The 18,244-nt window shown below is 44.8% G+C and overlaps 1 protein-coding gene across 1 annotated transcript in view; it reads right to left on the bottom strand.

Annotated features, from left to right (window-relative positions):
• Positions 1-5,534: 5,534 nt before the first annotated feature.
• LOC110570878 (UDP-glucuronosyltransferase 1-6-like) overlaps positions 5,535-18,244 on the bottom strand; it is a 34,318-nt gene continuing 21,608 nt past the window's right edge. The window contains 4 exon segments of the mRNA XM_021678946.1: positions 5,535-5,982; positions 8,137-8,356; positions 8,645-8,732; positions 9,485-9,616. Of these exon segments, the coding sequence (XP_021534621.1) occupies positions 5,685-5,982; positions 8,137-8,356; positions 8,645-8,732; positions 9,485-9,616 (738 nt within the window). The 3' untranslated portion in view covers positions 5,535-5,684.

Below are 18,244 nucleotides of genomic sequence, written 5' to 3'. Positions count from 1 at the left end.
CAACGGTAATGTGGACAATAGCAGGAGGGGTTGTTGAAGAAGTGGGACAGTTGGCTTCTCAGTCGTGATGCGGGTGAGGAATGGGTCCCCTGGCCAGGTGGGAGGGTTTCATTAGAATCATCACCGTTAGGTCGCGGACCCTTGGAACTTTGAGATCTAACTGCCTTCCTGAGTCTTTATCAAGTGAGGGCTTTGAGGAGTGCACAGGGCCCTGTGATTAAAACCTCACATTATGTTGTCACTAAACGTTTCTGTTACCCACATGTGTGGTGAAGTACGGTGGCCTGTTTGGGAAAGGGGCATGGGGGCAGTGGGGGCGAGTCACTACCAAGTCCCCTGGGGATGCACTGTTGGTTTGCAAGCTCCACGGGGGCTTCCTGGGTGAAACCTGAAGCTGGCCCCTTGTACTCAGAGGGCAGGGAGAGACCCAAGGAAGGCAACTCCGGGTTGGTAGGTGGCAGCTTTAATAAGCAAGAGAACTTACATACGATGATCATCCTGGGCAGCAGCAAGACCAATGGATCCCTGCACCTGCCAACCTCATCTTAAAAGTTTATACAGAGCCCTTAACTGGGTTCAGTCACGTATACCATCCAGATGACCTCAACACCATATCAGCACCTCAAGGCCGTGTCCTTGGACCAGCCTCTGGTAGTGGGAAGGCAAGCAGAATCCTCATTCCAAGGACAGGAGAGGGGATGGGGAGCCTCCAGTTTCCCAGGCCCAGCTCACAGGCCAACTGGCAGTCATGTCTTCTCAGTGACCTCTTCCAACATGTGGTCATAGGACCTCAGGGTGGGAAGCTGTGGTCAGAGCAGCTGGGGTGGGGTGGGTGACAGAGGGGTCCTGGGAAGAGGACTGGACAGATTACAGGAGGGGGAAGGGGATTCCCCCTGGTAGAATACTCAGAAGATAAAGCATCTCAAGGACAGGGGAGTGGGCAAGGACCCTATTTCCCTGAGCTCAAAGTGGGGCCCAAGGATTCCCCTGTCAGTTGTAGCTGTGAGACAGGCCAGATCAAGAGTCTGAGCAATGAAATATTGGCCTTTGGAAACCTTTCTATGCATTACAGGGCAACAGAACAAGACTCAGAACCACCTCAGTCCAAGACTGCTTTGTTAAAATTCCCACTCAAAGTTTGTTCACCCTCCCGAGAGGAAGTTCCTCAGCCTCTGCTTGGACACCTCTGATACCAGGGTGCTCGTTACCCTTACTAGCCCATCTCTACTTCACTGAAGCTGGAGGCTTGGAAAACGAGCTTCCCCAGCATAGTGCCAAACTCTTCTTCCCCATAAAGTCCTGCACTGTTCCTCTCTCTGCCCTTTGGGGACATACTGACCAATATGGAACAGGCACAAGAAGACCGTTATCCCCTGCCCCTCTTTCATAGCTACCTCTGCCCTACCTCCTCCCACTCTCCTCTGGGCCTGCTCTTCTCCTTCAGGGATCACTCAAGTGACATGGGTGCCATTCCGTTCCGCAGACGCTACCTGCCTGCCTGTTGTGTCACTGACATGGCTCTCCGGGTAGCCGTGGATACAGAGGTGGGTAGGACACCCATGTCCTCTGACAGTCTAAAGACGCAACACATGAAAGATTGTGCACGGAGAGCTAGGACTGAACACATCCGTTAGCTATTGCTGTGTAGCAAACCACCTCAAAGTTTAACAACTGAAAACAACCATTTATTATTGTTCATAAATCTCCGGGTCAGCTGGGTGGTTCTGTTGATCTGGGCCATATCCAGCCATGGAGTCACTCTTCCATCTGCAGTCAGCTGGTGGGCTGGGCGAGGGCTGGCTGGTCTAGGACAGCCTCCCACAGCTTGGCAGGTCTGGCAGTTGGCTAGCTATTGGGTTGAAGTGCCTAGGGTGATTGGGACACATGTCTGTCCCACAGCAGGGCTAGCCCAGGCTGTTCTCACAGATCGGTGGGCTTCCACGAGACTGAGCAGGAACACGGCACCTGCCCCTCTACCACATGCTACTAGCCAAACACAGGTCCCAGGCCAGCCAGGTCTCGAGGCAGTGGGGAAATGGATCCCGCCTCTCGAAGGGAAGAGCTGCTAAGCCGCATCGCAATGGCGATCAGGACGGGTGGAGTATGGGACCATTTTTTGGTTGAATACATAATGAGTGTGTTAGCCATGGCAAAAAGTGAAACACACCATCCAGAGAAGACACTGAGATGATGAGATCAGGGAGAAAGAAGTGGGTTCTGCTTGGTTTTCTGAAATAAAAATACTTTCCAGGGTTTTTTTTTTTCTTCAGATTAGGACAATAATATTTGACTCCCATACAGTCCATTCACGAAATCAGTCACTCACTCTTACGTGCTGTCACTCAACTGAGCTTCCCACCTTCTACAGGAATACCTTGAAAATAAGAAAAAACTGAATTGTAGAAACCTGTGGGTTTAAATGCATGAAAGCACCAAGGGAGGAAGTAGAAAAAATGGGCACAACGTACGTATGGAGTGGACACATTTGGGAATATCTCCCCAGCTCACTGGGCTCCCTCTTCCCTGACCCTGGGGGTCAGTTATGGCTCCCCCTGGCCATGTTTTCCCTGTGCAATCCCTCCCTCAACATTCCTGATTGGATGACCGGGAGTGGACACCTGATCTGGACCAATCAGATTCTTCCCCTTTGGGTAAGAGAGAATCTGGTCAGTCTTCCTCGGTCCTGTGGGATCTTGGGCACTGAGGAGCAGACAAGGCCAAGAGGAGAAGGAAGAGTAGGGCCAGCCCCTAGCATGTGCAGGGACCGGGCCAGGCAAGAGAGGCTCCACTTGGCACCACTGAGGTCCGGCCATGAGCCCCACATCCTTACGAAGTCTGCCTCCTTACAAAAAGGCCCCTTTTTTGCTTAGGATATCCCAACAAGAGGACATAGGGGCCAGAGAAATAAAAGTGTGAAGGAGCACCAGCTGGTGGAGGCCAGAGCAGCTCAGGTCCGGAGAGGTGGGGGTGGCAGGGAACCAGGGGCAGGCAGTAAGCCCAGGAGCTGGTCCCTGGACAGACCAAGAAGGGCCTTAAAGGACGGTGGACATAGTCCATGGGCCCTGCAGGGCTCAAAGATGTGGGGAGGGGTCTGGCGTGAACAGCTTCCAAAAGCAGCCAAGGGAAGGAATATATGGGGCTGGGGTCAGGAGAAACTAGCTATCCATGTGGCCCCAGCTCCAGTTCGAAGCCTACACATTTAAAACGTTTACTTGTAACACACAAACACGCAAAAGTGTGAGCAAAACTAAAGGCACAGAACAAGGGGAGAAAATACAGTACAGGTCAGAAGGATATTCTCATTAATGCAGTAAACTCTCTGAACAAATCCTCAGGGTAATACACCCCATAGGAAGACAGGGAAGGATATTCTCCAAAAAAGAAACACAAATGGCTCAGAAGCTTTAAAAACAACAACAACAACAAACTTTGAAGTAATAATAGTAATAAAAACACATTTAAAACAAGACCCCAGCAGGGTGCCTGGGTGGCTCAGTCGTTAAGCGTCTGCCTTCGGCTCGGGTCGTGATCCCAGGGTCCTGGGATCGAGCCCCGCATCGGGCTCCCTGCTCGGCGGGAAGCCTGCTTCTCCCTCTCCCACTCCCCCTGCTCGTGTTCCCTCTCTCGCTGTCTCTCTCACTGTCAAATAAATAAAATCTTTAAAAAAAAAAACAAGACCCCAGCAGGGTGCCTGGGTGGCTCAGTCCATTAAGCTTCTGACTCTTGGTTTTGGCTCAGGTCGTGATCTCAGGGTTGTGAGATCGAGCCTTGTGTTGGGCTCTGTGCTCTGTGCTCAGTGGGGAGTCTGTTTGAAATTCTCTCTCTCCCTCTCTCTCTGCCCCTCCTTCAGCTCACCCTCTTCCTCCCTCCCCTCTCTCTCTCTCTAAAATAAATAAATCTTTTTAAAAAATTTAAAACAAGATCCCACTATTTATCTACCAACTGATACTTTCCTTCAAGATACTACTTTACACCAAAGAGGGTACAGGAAATGGCTTTCCCACACACGGATAGCACCTCTCTGCGTGCAGTTTGGGAATAACTCAAGCCATCTGCTCAGGTTTGCAACCCGACCCAGATCCCTGCATCCTTCTGTGTTAGTGCCCAAGGGCCCGCCTCCAACACCACACCTCAGTTTCTCTCCCGGGGGGCTCTTTCTGGCCTTTAGGATCCCCTTGCCTGCCCTCGTGGCCTACTGGAGGCGAAGGGAAATTAACAGGACCTGGGAGCAGCCGGTCATGGACAGGGCGAGTGCTCAGAGAGCCCAGGACTTGGCGTCTCACTAAGGTGGGATAAGTCTGGCATCTTACACTGGCCCCCAGCGTCAACAGAGGGATTCAGCTCCAGCCGCCCACAGGAGAACAGCTTCTTGGAGGCCCTCACTCCCCGTCCCACTCCCCACTCCCATGTCAGGGCTTCCTTCACTTACCAAATAAGCTACTTGCCCTGGAATCCTTGCCTCAAGGGAACCCAGGCTTAGATAACCAGCGAGTTGATGGAGACAGTCACAAAGATGTGCAAAGACCCAGCCACTGGGCCATTCAAGGAGGGCTCTTTTATGGAAGAAAATAAAAGTGAATCCACCCAGAAGTCTTGGTTAAATCAATCCTGCCACATCCAAGCAATAATTACTTCTTGGCCACTAAAAATGAATTAAATGTTATAGAAAAGTGTGGGGTGGGCATTCCCGGTAGGGTGAAGTGAAAAAGAGTGTTAGAAAGTGCTAGATATATCTGGTGTAGCTGCAGTATTTTATAAGGATATGCATTTGCCAAAATAGTAACTGTGGTTATTTCTGGGGAACATGATTACCAGATTTTTATTTTCTTGTGTGTGTATGTGTGCACCTCTATATTTTTCTAATTTCTGTCGTAATCATGTATCATTTTTGCAATCAGCACATGTGGTTAGCCAAGAAATGCTACAACAAAGAAGAGAAGAACACCTAAGAAATATAATTTATATGAATTTATTAATGTTTTCACTTGTGGGAAACATCAGAGAAAATACACTTGTGAGACACTCTACTTTGGGCTTTTCTCAAATGAGATCCATTTGCCACAAGCCATGATTATCCTCTTGAACACATCACTCATCGATTTTATACACCATTCTTTTCCCTAAAGACAGAAATCAGACACAATTCTCAAAAGATCCTAAGTCATTCATTTATTTCAAGTACAAAGCACTGTGCCCTGGGAATAAACAAACGTCTCCTTCTTTAAATACACAAAGTGACATTTGTGAAGCACGAGCGTAAGTTAAGACCTGCTGTCCTGGTGAAGGAATTGATCACAACAGTCTACAGAAGCCAGACGATGATGTTAGAACCGTCCTCCTGGGTTGTGGGGTGGGGGTGGGGAGGACCTCTGAAACCTGTGCCCCCCAAATAGGCCTCACTTCTAAGTGAGAAAAGCAATGCAAAGTGCAGGAGGGACCTGTCCGAGCCTTTTGGCAAGTCATTTTAAAGATGACAAGGTAGTCCAGATTAAAGATACTAGAGGGGGCAGAAACCATTCACGTGTCTCGACCTGTAGGTATCACTAGCAATTAGATTGTTTTTATCTTTAAGAAAACACCCAGGGGTATCTCATTCAGGGCTAAGTATTTCTTTAATAAGCAGAACATGAATTTAACGTTGCCTCTGGTTGCACCTTTGGGTCATCTCATTTCCCACCTACTTCTCAGTGTGTCTTGGATTTGTGAGGTTTCTTAACTCGTCCTTTCTTCCCAAAGCACCTCCGGTAGCCCAAGGCGCAACATTTATAAGTGATGAAGACAACCCCCAGCACAATGGCCAGGAGGAAGCCGATCACATCCAGGGAATGGTACTGGTGCCAGGTGAGCTCGTGGGCTGCAGAGCGCAGGTGTGGAGCCCCCCTGTGCCTCATCACGAACTCCACCCAGAACACAGCCAGGTCCAGGGGCTCAATGGGGCGGTCCTTGTGTAGCCTGGAGAGGTGCATGATGTTCTCCTTATAGCTAAACACAGAGACAGTTATGAGTGTCTGGAACATCGGCTGCAGTGAACCATCCTCCCTTTAGGCTTGCTGTGGTTGGGAAGTTGCTAAACTTGGCAGAGGAAATGTGTTTCCATTATAGACAGAAAACACACACACACACACACGCAATGGTCTTTATCTCTGAAATTAAAAAAAAAAAGTGTAGAAAGAAAACTGGAAGCCAAAATTATAGTATTAAATTATTTGAACCTTCTCTTCTTTTCTTTTTCTTGGTATTTTTGTAGGAAATTAGATACTTTTACAGTAAGAGAAAGAAATAAAAGAAAAGGGTGTGCCAGAAATTATGAGCAGTTTTCCTTTCACGGTTTTAAACAATCACATCTAGTCAAAGCAAAAGCGATTTATAAGTGCCATCTGCAAGGTGGTGACACGTCACACCATCCAAGTGCTAACGTTAGGACGAGACTGTGTCTATGCAGCCTGTTCAACAAACGGATTTTTGTTGGCTTTGGACAGTGTGGATAGCTGAATCGGAACCTCCAAATCCGAACTGGGTTAGATGACTTGACCCTTAACTGTGGATGCACTAGAAGAAGAAAGAGAAGGAGGAGGAGGAGGAAAAAAAGGAAAAGGAGAAGAAAGACCAGAGTAAGACACTCTTATTCAATCTTATTCAAGAGCAGTCATGATAACTGCTATCTTTAAACAGGCCTGTCATTATATCTGGATACATTATTATACTATGATAATAATATTTGGCCATAAGTCTTGTTAAACATCTTCCTTTTATATAAATCTTCTCTTAAACAAAATAGATTTTCTAGAACTTTCATTCATTCATCCACCATTTACTGAGCACCTGTTATGGCCTGGGTGCATCATCTGATGTTCAAAATTTTTCCATTTGTCTTTATTTTATGTCCCAGCTTGGCATGTTGGGAACATGGAGGTTCATGATTAGGCAGAGATGACTCCCGAGCAAATAGATGAAGTTTGCTGGTAACTTAAGCTGATTGATGAAGGTTCTTTTAAAGATAAGAGAACTTCTACCAAGTCATTTGTAGGTTCCAGGTACTTGTCTGTACCACTCAACAGAAGATCAAAATTGTACTACTAGTACGAACCTCAGGAATGAGTTTTTTTGTCAGCGCGTGGAGAAAAGTCGGGGTTTCAGTGCATTCGACGTGGGGGCCGCACGGCCTGATGCCGGCAAGCTGGGCTGTCAGAAGAGGCCCATCAGGATGGAGGGATGTCACCCGCCGCTCTGGGCGCGCTGGGCATTTACCCCAGGGTTAAGTGGACTTTTCTTTCTCATCCCTTGGCACCACACACATGAGCGCCCCATTTCTCCATTTTTCTTTGCCCAGGCCTACCGTGCCACCCTGTGGCATGTCTCTTCCCATCTGAACACACTCCAGTCTTTTCACACCTGTCCCTCTGATTGACGTCTCTTTCAAAATGAAGCAACTATGGGTCAAGACTCCCGACACTCTCTTAGACACACACGTATGCACAGGCTCCCACACACGCACACACACACGTGCACACACGCACACATCAATGATTGGACGAAGGCCACCCCTGGCCATCACCTCTTCCCATAAGGTTTTGGCCAGTCTGTTACTAGGGAACTTGACAGCAATACGATCAATTTCATGCACAGATCATTTGATCTGATGGCTTTTGCCTCTTGAATTGTTTTCAGAGCCACATTTGAACAGACTGATCTTTGCTTTTATTATAAGCCTTTGTCTGTGCTATCACATGACCCCATCCCACTTATAAATCCCCATGAACAAAATTTCTCATTTGCTTCAGTGCTAGAGAGAGCTGTACTTGTAAGCTCCTGGCTTATTTTTATCTTATGGACACTCTGCTTCTTGTAATGGAATATTTCTCTCTTTGCAGGAACTTACAGATCAGATGTCTACTTGGTGACTATATTTTTTAACTAATTGAAGTTTTAATCCTACTGAGGGAAATAATATTTAAAATCATTTTGATGATAAGTTCCATAGGAATTAAAGCATCCTTTTATAAAATGAATAATAGTAATCCCCAAATCATCTTACTTATAAATTGGGTTTTTATTCATTTGTTTTCACATTTGAGTATTTGTTGTGAATGAGATGGCCAAAATACAGGCAGTATTCCTCTGTACCTTCTCTCTTACCTTTTGTCATTGATGACAGTTTTTATGGCATTTGCTAAATCTTCAGAAGTCATTTCCAGGACATTCAAGGTCACTCCAGCCCCCCGGGTCTCCATGCGCTTCGCGTTGTCCATCTGATCACCAAACAAGGGCAGCATCACCATTGGAACGCTGTTGCAAATTCCCTCATATATGCCATGGGAGCCAGAATGTGTGATAAAGGCCCGAGTCTTCGGGTGACCTGAGAAGCAAAGCAGGGAGGGACGCCAGCAGTCAAGTCACCGAGTTTCACAGTCTGACACCATCTAGGTTCTGAAAGCACTCTGAGGACTCAGTGCCACCCACATGTGGCTCCTGCAGAAGTCTGCAGAGGAAAATGTGGGTTGAGATGCCCCACCAGATAAAAAGCAATGTGGAACACTTTGGCCATAATATTTTCCAGCTAAACAATCCTTGAGAACAGCCTGGCGCGAGCCACTTCCTTAATTTCACTTGGGTTTGACCAACACACCAAATCCTGCCCACATACCAAGCAGATCATTCTGGGGCAACCACTTGACAAGTATTGTATTCTTCGCGAGATTTGGTGGGGGAGTGCTGGTATACCGCCACAGGACCTTGCAGAGACAAGAACAGAGTTTAAGGAACACAATGATTCAAAAACATCTGCCATAGTAGCTACAATGTGGAGTCCTCTGAATGAACATAACCTTGGCAAGGGTGGGAGGTGTCGGGACTGGGAAGGCTTTGGGGACCGGTAACATTCTGTGTATTTGTGCAAATTCATCAAGTTGTACAGTTACGACTTTTGCACTTTTCTGCACTTCAAAGGGAAGTTTACTTAATAAAGTGAGTGGATGTAGAATTATAGAAGCAGAAATATAAGAAATGAATCCAGTGTCCTGACCAGCAGGCTTTTTGTGGAAATACTCCTACATAATATGAAGAAACACCATCCTGTACATTATCCTGTTTACTTTATCTTTAAAATAAATTCTCCTTGGGACCCCTGGCTGGCTTAATCAGTGGAGCATGCAACTCTTGATCTCGGGGTTGTGAGTTCAAGCCCCAGGTTGGATATAGAGATTACTTAAAAAAATAAAATCTTTACAAATAAATTAGTTAATAAAATAAAATAAATTTTCCTTAGTACACTTTTGAGTTTCTTAGAGAAAACGAGACCTCCAAGTCATGTAGACCATGGCTTAACAGAGTAGTTGAGAGTGACATGGCAAAAAGAACTTTGGATTAATAATTGAGAAGTTGCAGGGAAACCCAAACCGAAAGTCCAACTAATAGGATTAACATCGATACTAGAAGTCTGGGGTTCCAACTCTTGGGAAGATAGAATTGTATGGAATCTTCTTACTGTCTGAGGTATTTTGCCCAAAGCATCAGCAATCTCCATAGCTTTCTTCTCGGGAATCTCTGAGACCATGGAGCCCAAAGAGAAGACCACAATTCCATGTTCTCCGGAAGCATTAACATAGGCTTCAAATTCCTAGAACCATAAGAGAAATTTCCAGTTAATTTTTTTCTCACCTTCTTCGGGAACTGCATACATTCAGCTATGAATCAGATGTCTTCATCTTAAGAACGTGATTAAAGGGGTGTGTGTGTGTGTGTGTGTGTGTGTGTGTGTGTTAGAGATACAAAATATTAGTGCACGTTACAGCCTTCCCCCCCCCTACTCCCCTTACTCCCTTCCAAAGGAGGAAGGCTTCTTGCATATTAGATTGTCTCCGGGGTTCTTCTCTTCTTCTCTGAGATGCGGAATCCAGGTAGTATGCTCATTTCCCAAAAGAAAAGCAATCAGAGATAAGACCAGATCCACTTCCGAGGGGCTTCAAGCAGCTGGGAGGGTCTTGGGAGAAAACAGGCTTTCAGGAAGGGAACTAAAGGAGAGAGCAGAAGGCAGTACGGAAGGAGGAGGGAAAGGTGAAGGAGCATCAAAGAGAAGGGAGAGAGCCATTTAGCAGATCAGTGAAGGGAGACCTTGGGAGAGAGGAAAGCTGTCCAAGGAGGATTTCAGAAAGCTTTCTGCAGACTCTAAAACTCCTGCACCACCCCTTTATGAAAATCTACAGTAAAGATGTGTATTATTTTCCAAGGTTTCTGGAATATTCCTTTTATCTTGAAAGAATGAATGGAGCCAAAGCAGAAAGCTGCAAATAGTGTTGAAGATGAGGCTCATGGTTAAGAAAAAACCTCAAATAGCCAAGACAGCCTGTAACAATTCTTGCTTCCCCACAGCCTACAGCAGAGTCTTCCATATGGCAGCCAATACACTGGGGTGATTAGGGATCATATTCATGTCAACTCAGTGCTGAAACTTAACCAGTCAACCAGGCAATTTCCCACCTTTCCTGGAGAAGAGATTTCTGAAGAGTCTAAGTCAACTTTCCTGCCTTAGCAAGAACATACAGAAAGATATCTGAATCTTTGTTTGCTGGCTTCATAATGTACTGTAAAAAGCAAAATATTTCTCTCTAGGTATGAGAGATATAAAATGGGACAGAAAACCTTGCCAAGGGTGCACCAGGATCTGAGCCCCTTCTGCAGAATTCAGAGAGGGTCAAGGGCATGTGAGCAAACCCTGAGTACCAGCCACCAATGGGAAGGATAAACAAGCAGTGAGTCTCAACCCACCCAGCACATGACCTCCGCAGAGTGTTCCTGTCCCATTCCAGAAGCTGATCCCTTCTAGCAATATATCCATCACCAACATCCAAGGAAGACTGCAACTATAAGGCTGCTCCGACTCCTCCAACCAAGACCACCATTGGGCATTACAGTCTTGGCTACATAAGGACAAAACTCAAGACAAAGCAATGGGACTTGTTTCTGAAGAAACTTCTGAGCCAGATGACCCAAGGAATAAGAAATGAACTGTGAGTGGTTTTCTAGTCAATAATGAAACTTACAACTACTAGAAAATGGACAATCCACGGTTCCCTTGGATGAAGCAGGGGGATGGGATCTTCAGAAGTATCTGCATGTATAAGGGTGAGAGACAGTGATGGCTGGGACCCCACTAGTAAGTACAGATCACAGATTATGACCTATCAAGCCTCCACCCCTAAAGTAACAAGGAATAGACTAATTTAGAGATGAATGTCAGACAAAAGCTCTGAGAGGAAGCAAGAAAAAGATGATCCAATCAGAAGAACAGCAACATTAGGGGGAAGGAAGCCCCCAGACTCAACCCTCAGCAATAATCTCAGCCTAGCCTGATCTGGCCCCAACCTTCAAAGCCAACTCCAGTGTACTGTGGTCTTCAGGAAACATACATACGCACTTGGGCATACACACATGCACACACGCAGGCACACAGCTGCATGCACATGTGTGTGGGGGCATGTGCACACACAGACTGGCAATTCCATGTAGAGGAAATACAGTATGTGTGACTGTGGCAATTTTCCCCCAACTGTAAGCTTTTCATGATCTAATGAACTCCCCTAGAGCCTTCCAAATTATTTTAAGTTTCCCAAGAATGCCAAGGACATTAATGAGACTGTATGATGTGCTGGGGTTTGCCCAGAACTGAGGGGTTTCCTGAGATATGGGACTTTCAGTTCTGTTCAAACCAGAACACTGGCCACCCTGGGTGTGACATGGAAAGCATTTCCCACAGGGCTCAGCACATGTGATTTTAAGAGACTTCTTTCAGGTTTGGTTCAGAGCATGACCAAGAAAGCCCGAACACTGCCCAGCCCTCCTCAGGGATAAAGCCCCAGCCTGGTCCACCCCCACCAGCTCTCTTCGAAGCCTCTGGCTCCTAGCAGGTGTGTCCCAGCCTTCTCCATTGGGCTCATTCGAAAGGTCAGGGAGGCCAGCATCATCCTCCCCACCACCACGCTGCATTTCTGGTCTATGACAAAAACATCCTAAGGACGGTTTTCCTGAAGTCCTTCCTCCTCTGGATTACACCACATCCTTCTTTCCTCAGAAAGAAAGCTCATCTCCAAGTACCTTTTGAGCTCTTTTTTTCTGAGTGAAGGTAAACAGATCACCTCACTTCCTAGGACCTTCCCTTCTTCATGAAACCCACTCTTACTTTAACCGTATCTACAAAGGGCCACATCTGATTTCCCCTCCTTGTACACTCTCCCACACCCACTCGGCACCCAGCAGGGTGTGATTATCATAAAATGGAACCCACAGGTCCATAAACAGCCAAAGGTACATAGCAAGACTAAAATTTAAATGTCACAGAGGTTCATCTACAGATCACAGAAGGGCAAACTGCAGAGATTGTGTTATCGCGGCCAACACCTCTTCTGGGCCAGCTCTTCTGGAACTCAACATTGGTGAGGTCCACACTCTACTTGGCAAAACTTCCCCAAACCTGGCCTTGACTTCACAGACTCTACAGTGGCCAAAGAGTGAAGCGACAGGTTAACGAAAATAACCCTCCATTGCCCCACCTCTTACCCCTTCCAAAAAGGATGAGGCCCCCCTCTGACATGAAAGCACTTGCCCACCCTGTCGATGACTTTAACACAGGTCCTAACTTTTGCTGAGAGTTTAGTATTTTGAGTTCCAGGCTTTTATTAGATTTTCTCTTCCCAAATGTCATTTGTTTCTCAAAATGCTTGGTAAGCACTTAGCATGTCGGAAAACTGTTGCTTTATCACTACGGATTCAGAGCCACAGACAAAGACTGCCAGCTTCCCTGCTCACCAGTGTTTCTCCTCGCCATTGTCAAGTCTCTGTTCTCACTGACCTTCCGTTTGGCTGTTTCCCTCAGACCCAACATGTATGGATGGATATCATCTCTGAATCCCCACACGTCCCCGAAGATGGTCTCTCACCCTGAGTGGGGAAGGACATCTTAGAATCCTTGAGCTTTGTTCTTAATACTGTCCTACTATCTTTTATCTGCCAGGCATCCCAGACATGCCCAACACCAGGTGTGCCTTCCATATGGACCCTATCAGGTAAAGGTTGTATCTCTATTCTTGAAGTTCAGGACTTTGACCAAGAGCACTGGGACCAGGACGATTTCCACTAGAGTAATGGAAGCATAGAAAAGCATTCTTTAATTAACCAAGGGGGAAAAAGAAAATAAACAGCAACTTGCCAGGAAAAGGGAAAATGACCAAGTAAAATTAAAATAAACTGGTAAAATTAGAATCAAATCTAGCGATTGTTAAATTAAGTGCAAACAGGCAAAAGTTTCCCAACCAGGTTAAAAATATCAGCTCCGTGTTTATTTTTTTTTTAAGATTTTTTTTTTTATTTATTTGAGAGAGAGAGAATGAAAGAGAGAGCATGAGAGGGGTGAGGGTCAGAGGGAGAAGCAGACTCCCTGCCGAGCAGGGAGCCCGATGCGAGGCTCGATCCCAGGACTCCAGGATCATGACCTGAGCCGAAGGCAGTCGCTTAACCAACTGAGCCACCCAGGTGCCCTCAGCTCCGTGTTTAAAAAAAAAAAAAAAAAAAAATCTTGAAGACAAAGGGGTACCAAAGAGGCACTAGGGAAAGGTAAACAAGATAATACAGGAATGGTAATATTAATACCAAAAAAAGTGGAATTTCAAATTAAAAATATTAAGTAAGACAAAGAGGGTTGCCATCCAGTACAACTTACAAAGACATCCTCACACCAAGGCTTGCTTGCACCAAACAAAGCTGCAGCCAACACATAATCATTAGAGCTCAGCACTTAGACAAATTTCAGGCAAAGAAAATGTATCGATAAATGATGACAAAACTATGATATTGAGAAAGATGGTAGATAAAGCCCTGTAGACCCTCCTAGTAAACATTCTAAAGTAAAGAAGGAAATCACTTAAATACATAAAGACTATTTGCCAAAAAAAATGGCAAACATGATATAAAATGATGAAATGAAAATCAATCTTCATTATAATCAGGAGCAAGACAAGAATCCTTGCGATTGCCGAAATTACTCAATTGTTTTTAAACATTCTAGTGCATTCAATAAGACCAATACCTGGCATAGAATTCAGAACAGAAGAAACCATATTTTATTTACTGATGAAAGTCTGCATGCAAGTTTTTTTTTTAATGATGAAATCAATATTTTCATTAGGCTCAATTTTGATTTGGGGCTGAATAGTGAGTAGATAACCAGCTACAAACAGAAATGGAAAAACTATCACATTCACAGGAGTGACCAAAAAAAAAAAAAAAAAAGGTGTAAAATACTTAAGAAAAACTGAACAAGAAAGGAACAGAAAAAATATGAAGAAAACTACAAAGAGCTTGATCCTTGGTAAGGTGATATTTGAAGTAACAACAAGAAGAGCAAAGCCCTGGAATATAAACTTCAGTGTTCTTCCTAGGGAACAAGATTACATGGTTAACAGAATAAACTGTGGCATGTAAATACCATGAAACATGGTGCAATTAAAAAAATAGATATAATATTTAGAACCAAAACGATATCCATGACATATTGATACGTGAGCCATGGGGATATATTATTGCCTTTTTTGTAAAACAAGCAACAAAAACTTCAATACAAGTACATATGTTTGTCTTTGTGTATGCTGTAAGAGAATGGTCCAGTTTCATTCTTCTGCATGTGGCTGTCCAATTTTCCCAACACCGTTTATTGAAGAGACAGTCTTTTTTCCATTGAATATTCTTTCCTGCTTTGTCAAAGATTAGTTGACCATAGAGCTGAAGGTCCATTTCTGGGCTCTCTATTCTGTTCCTTTGATCTATGTGTCTGTTTTTGTGCTAACACCATGCTGTCTTGATGATCAAAGCTTTGTAATATGGCCAACAGACACATGAAAAATGCTCTACATAACTTGTCAACAGGGAAATACAAATCAAACCCACAATGAGATACCACCTCACAACAGTTAGAATGGCTAAAATTTATAAGACAGGGAACAACAAATGTTGGCAAGGATGTGGAGAAAGGAGAACGCTCCTACACTGTTGGTGGGAATGCAAGCTGGTGCAGCCACTCTGGAAAACAGTATGGAGGTTCCTCAAAAGGTTGAAAATAGAGCTACCATACGACCCAGCAATTGCACTACTGGGTATTTACCCCAGAGACACAGATGTAGTGAAAAGAAGGGCCATATGCACCCCAATGTTCATAGCAGCAATGTCCGCAATAGCCAAACTGTGAAAAGAGCTGAGATGCCCTTCAACAGATGAATGGATTAAGAAGATGTGGTCCATATATACAATGGATTATTAATCAGCCATCAGAAAGGATGAATACCCACCATTTGCATCGACATGGATGGAACTGGAGGGGATTATGCTAAGTGAAATAAGTCAAGCAGAGAAAGACTTATCGTATGGTTTCACTCATATGTGGAACATAAGGAATAGAACAGAGGACCCCAGGCAAAGGGAGGGAAAACTGAATGGGAAGAAATCAGAGAGGGAGACAAACCATGACAGACTCTTGACTCCAGGAAACAAACTGAGGGTTGTGGAACGGAAGGGAGTGGGGGGTTGGGTAACTGGGTGATGGGCATTAAGAAGGGCACGTGAGCTGACGAGAGCACTAGATGTTATATGCAACTAATGAATCATTGAACACTACATCAGAAACTAATGATGTACTATATGTTGGCTAATTGAATTTAAATCTTAAAAAATCACCTAAGGAAAAAGAAAAGAAAAAAAACAAGCACATATGTTTTATGTAATTGTAGGAGTATAAAGAACTGGGGGAGATTACTGCCTATCTGGTGACTAGTCCCCAGTTCATACCCTTTCGTGGTTCTCATTCATTCCTTTAACAAACTTTTGGCAAGTGCTAATTATATGCCCAAGATGCTGATATTTATGAGACATCAATCACGTGCAAACCCACTGCCAGGTATTAAGGGTATGGTAACGGGCAGCAGTGATCCCTGCCTCCCACATATATGGAAGAGACGATCAATAAACAATTATCTAAATGAGATGATCACAGTACTTGATGTGCTATGAAGGAAAGAGCACAGAATCCTATCTTAGAGAGAAGGACTCCCTGAAGAAGTGCCATTACAGCTGACCTAAAAAATAAGACAGCCACCTCACAAATTCAGGCACCGCATCCCAGAAGGGCAGAACATCATGTTAAAGGGTCCTGAACAGGGAAAGATTTTGCAATGTCCCAGGAATAGAAAGAAAGCCAGTGTAATGGAGAATACCCATGCAGATTTATAAACAAGCCCTTCTATTTCAAACGGAATTTCGTTTATGCATGCACATCTCCAAAGTTTTACATTTCAAAGTAAAGGTGAAACACAGTTGTTTTCACTTGGATCCTATATAATGATGCCAAAAATATTCCTCTTTAATTCCACTCTAACTTAGACATGCTGACTAGCTCTCTTTTCTTTGATCTATTATGTGACCCCTGGTTCGGTAATATTTCACCTTTTCCTATATATGAAAGAATTATTACTGGTTTTCTATAATGTGAGGTTCTCTCATTTTGCTTTCCAAAAAATCAACACCATCTCTTTCTTTCTTAACCAGACCACCCCATCAGACATACCCTTCTCCAACAGGCCATGGGGTGTCAGAATCTGATTGGTGAGAGATCTGAGGAGGTCACCAGATCTCTCTTCACATTATGGGGGAGGAATCAGAGCCCCACAGAGAGGATCTTGTCATGCGGCAATGGGATGGAAGCAAACGCACAGCACCGGATTTCTCATGTGGTGTTTTTTTTTCTGCCATCCATAGTTTCTCCATGCCATGACAATGACATGATCATTTAAGATGTGACATGACATGACAATGACATGATCATTTAAGATCCGTGCCATGACAATGACATGGTCATTTAAGATGTGAATCACGTTGGAGTCACTCTGGGAATAAGATTCAGTGCTCTCCGAGGGTGATGACCATCCCTTAGTAGGAGCCAGACTCAGCAGCTGCAAAGTGCCCAGGCTACCCGTTAATCCTCAACCAATACTTGAAAAATAAATGAATGCCCACTGAAATGTCACCTCCTTGGAAAATTCTTCCCAACCCCTCATCTGACAGAGGTTCTCCTGTTATTCTCTATCACCTCCGTTGAGATTGGAAGAGGATGTGAATGCTACTTTTTTGCATACCTCAAATTCTGTATGGGAAACAATTAACTCATAAGCATTGCAGAGAATGAAACTCAGGACCTTTCTGCCCAATGCCAGAATCTGATTGTCTGATATTTACTTATTAGAAGAGAAGGGACCGCAGGAGCGAGCTTCCTATCAGAATATCTAGCAACTGGATCTTTAACCAGAAATATAAAAGCAACTTTTGCCATCAGGACCCATAGATGTCAAAGAATTATTTCAGCAGTCTTGACCCTTGTGTGTCTGACCCAGTCAAGGGCAAGGTGCATGCAAATTTGTGTTCTCTGCAAGGATCCCTACACTCATTGCTCTGTGCTTATGACAATTAACCTTTGTCTCAGCTAACTGATTACTGTTCACTGGAGCACACAGAAGAAAATGCCCAAAGTATACTTTCCTAAAGTGTCCCATACAAAGAAATAACCCAGAAGAGGATGGCTAAGACATATAAATTACAACCCAGACCTGGGAGATTTGTAAGGTAGAAACTAATGAAAGAGGGCATTTGAGACTATTTCAGCATGCTCATTCAGCATATATTGGGGGCAAGTTCATCCATCCAAAGTACTTGCAAGGATATGGACTTGTAAAGTTCCCCCTCAAATACACACCTTGGACAGTGGGTTTTTGCTGGCACAATTGATCCCACCAACAAAAACCATGTTGGGCATGATGGGCCTGGAGTAATCCTTGACAAAGTCACTTCTGAGAAGCCAGAGAGATGCAGAGCCCATCAGGTCCTGGACAGTCACATCTTTCTGAAGGACTTCTGAGGCAAGTGGTCCGTACGGGGAATAAACCACATTGCACAGAAAGCTCTCTGACAAGAAAATGAGCATGTTCTTCACCCGCGGTAGGAAGGTCATGTGATCTGAGTTAAGGGACATAGCCCTGGGCACATAGGATGGTGGGTTGGGACACTGGGTACCTTGAAAATCTAGGCCACACGGCAGCGCATTCAAGAAGAACACGGCAGGCAGAGCCAGGTACAGGGCCACGATGGGGCCACAAGGGAGGAAAGGGTCTGTCAACACAGCATCGAAGTTGCTTTCCGCGAGCGAGGCCATTAG

This window comes from Neomonachus schauinslandi, chromosome 3 (assembly GCF_002201575.2).
Source record: "Neomonachus schauinslandi chromosome 3, ASM220157v2, whole genome shotgun sequence".
Classification (NCBI taxonomy): domain Eukaryota; kingdom Metazoa; phylum Chordata; class Mammalia; order Carnivora; family Phocidae; genus Neomonachus; species Neomonachus schauinslandi.
Note: the sequence above shows the minus strand (reverse complement) of the source record. Positions and strands in the feature narration are given on the sequence as shown.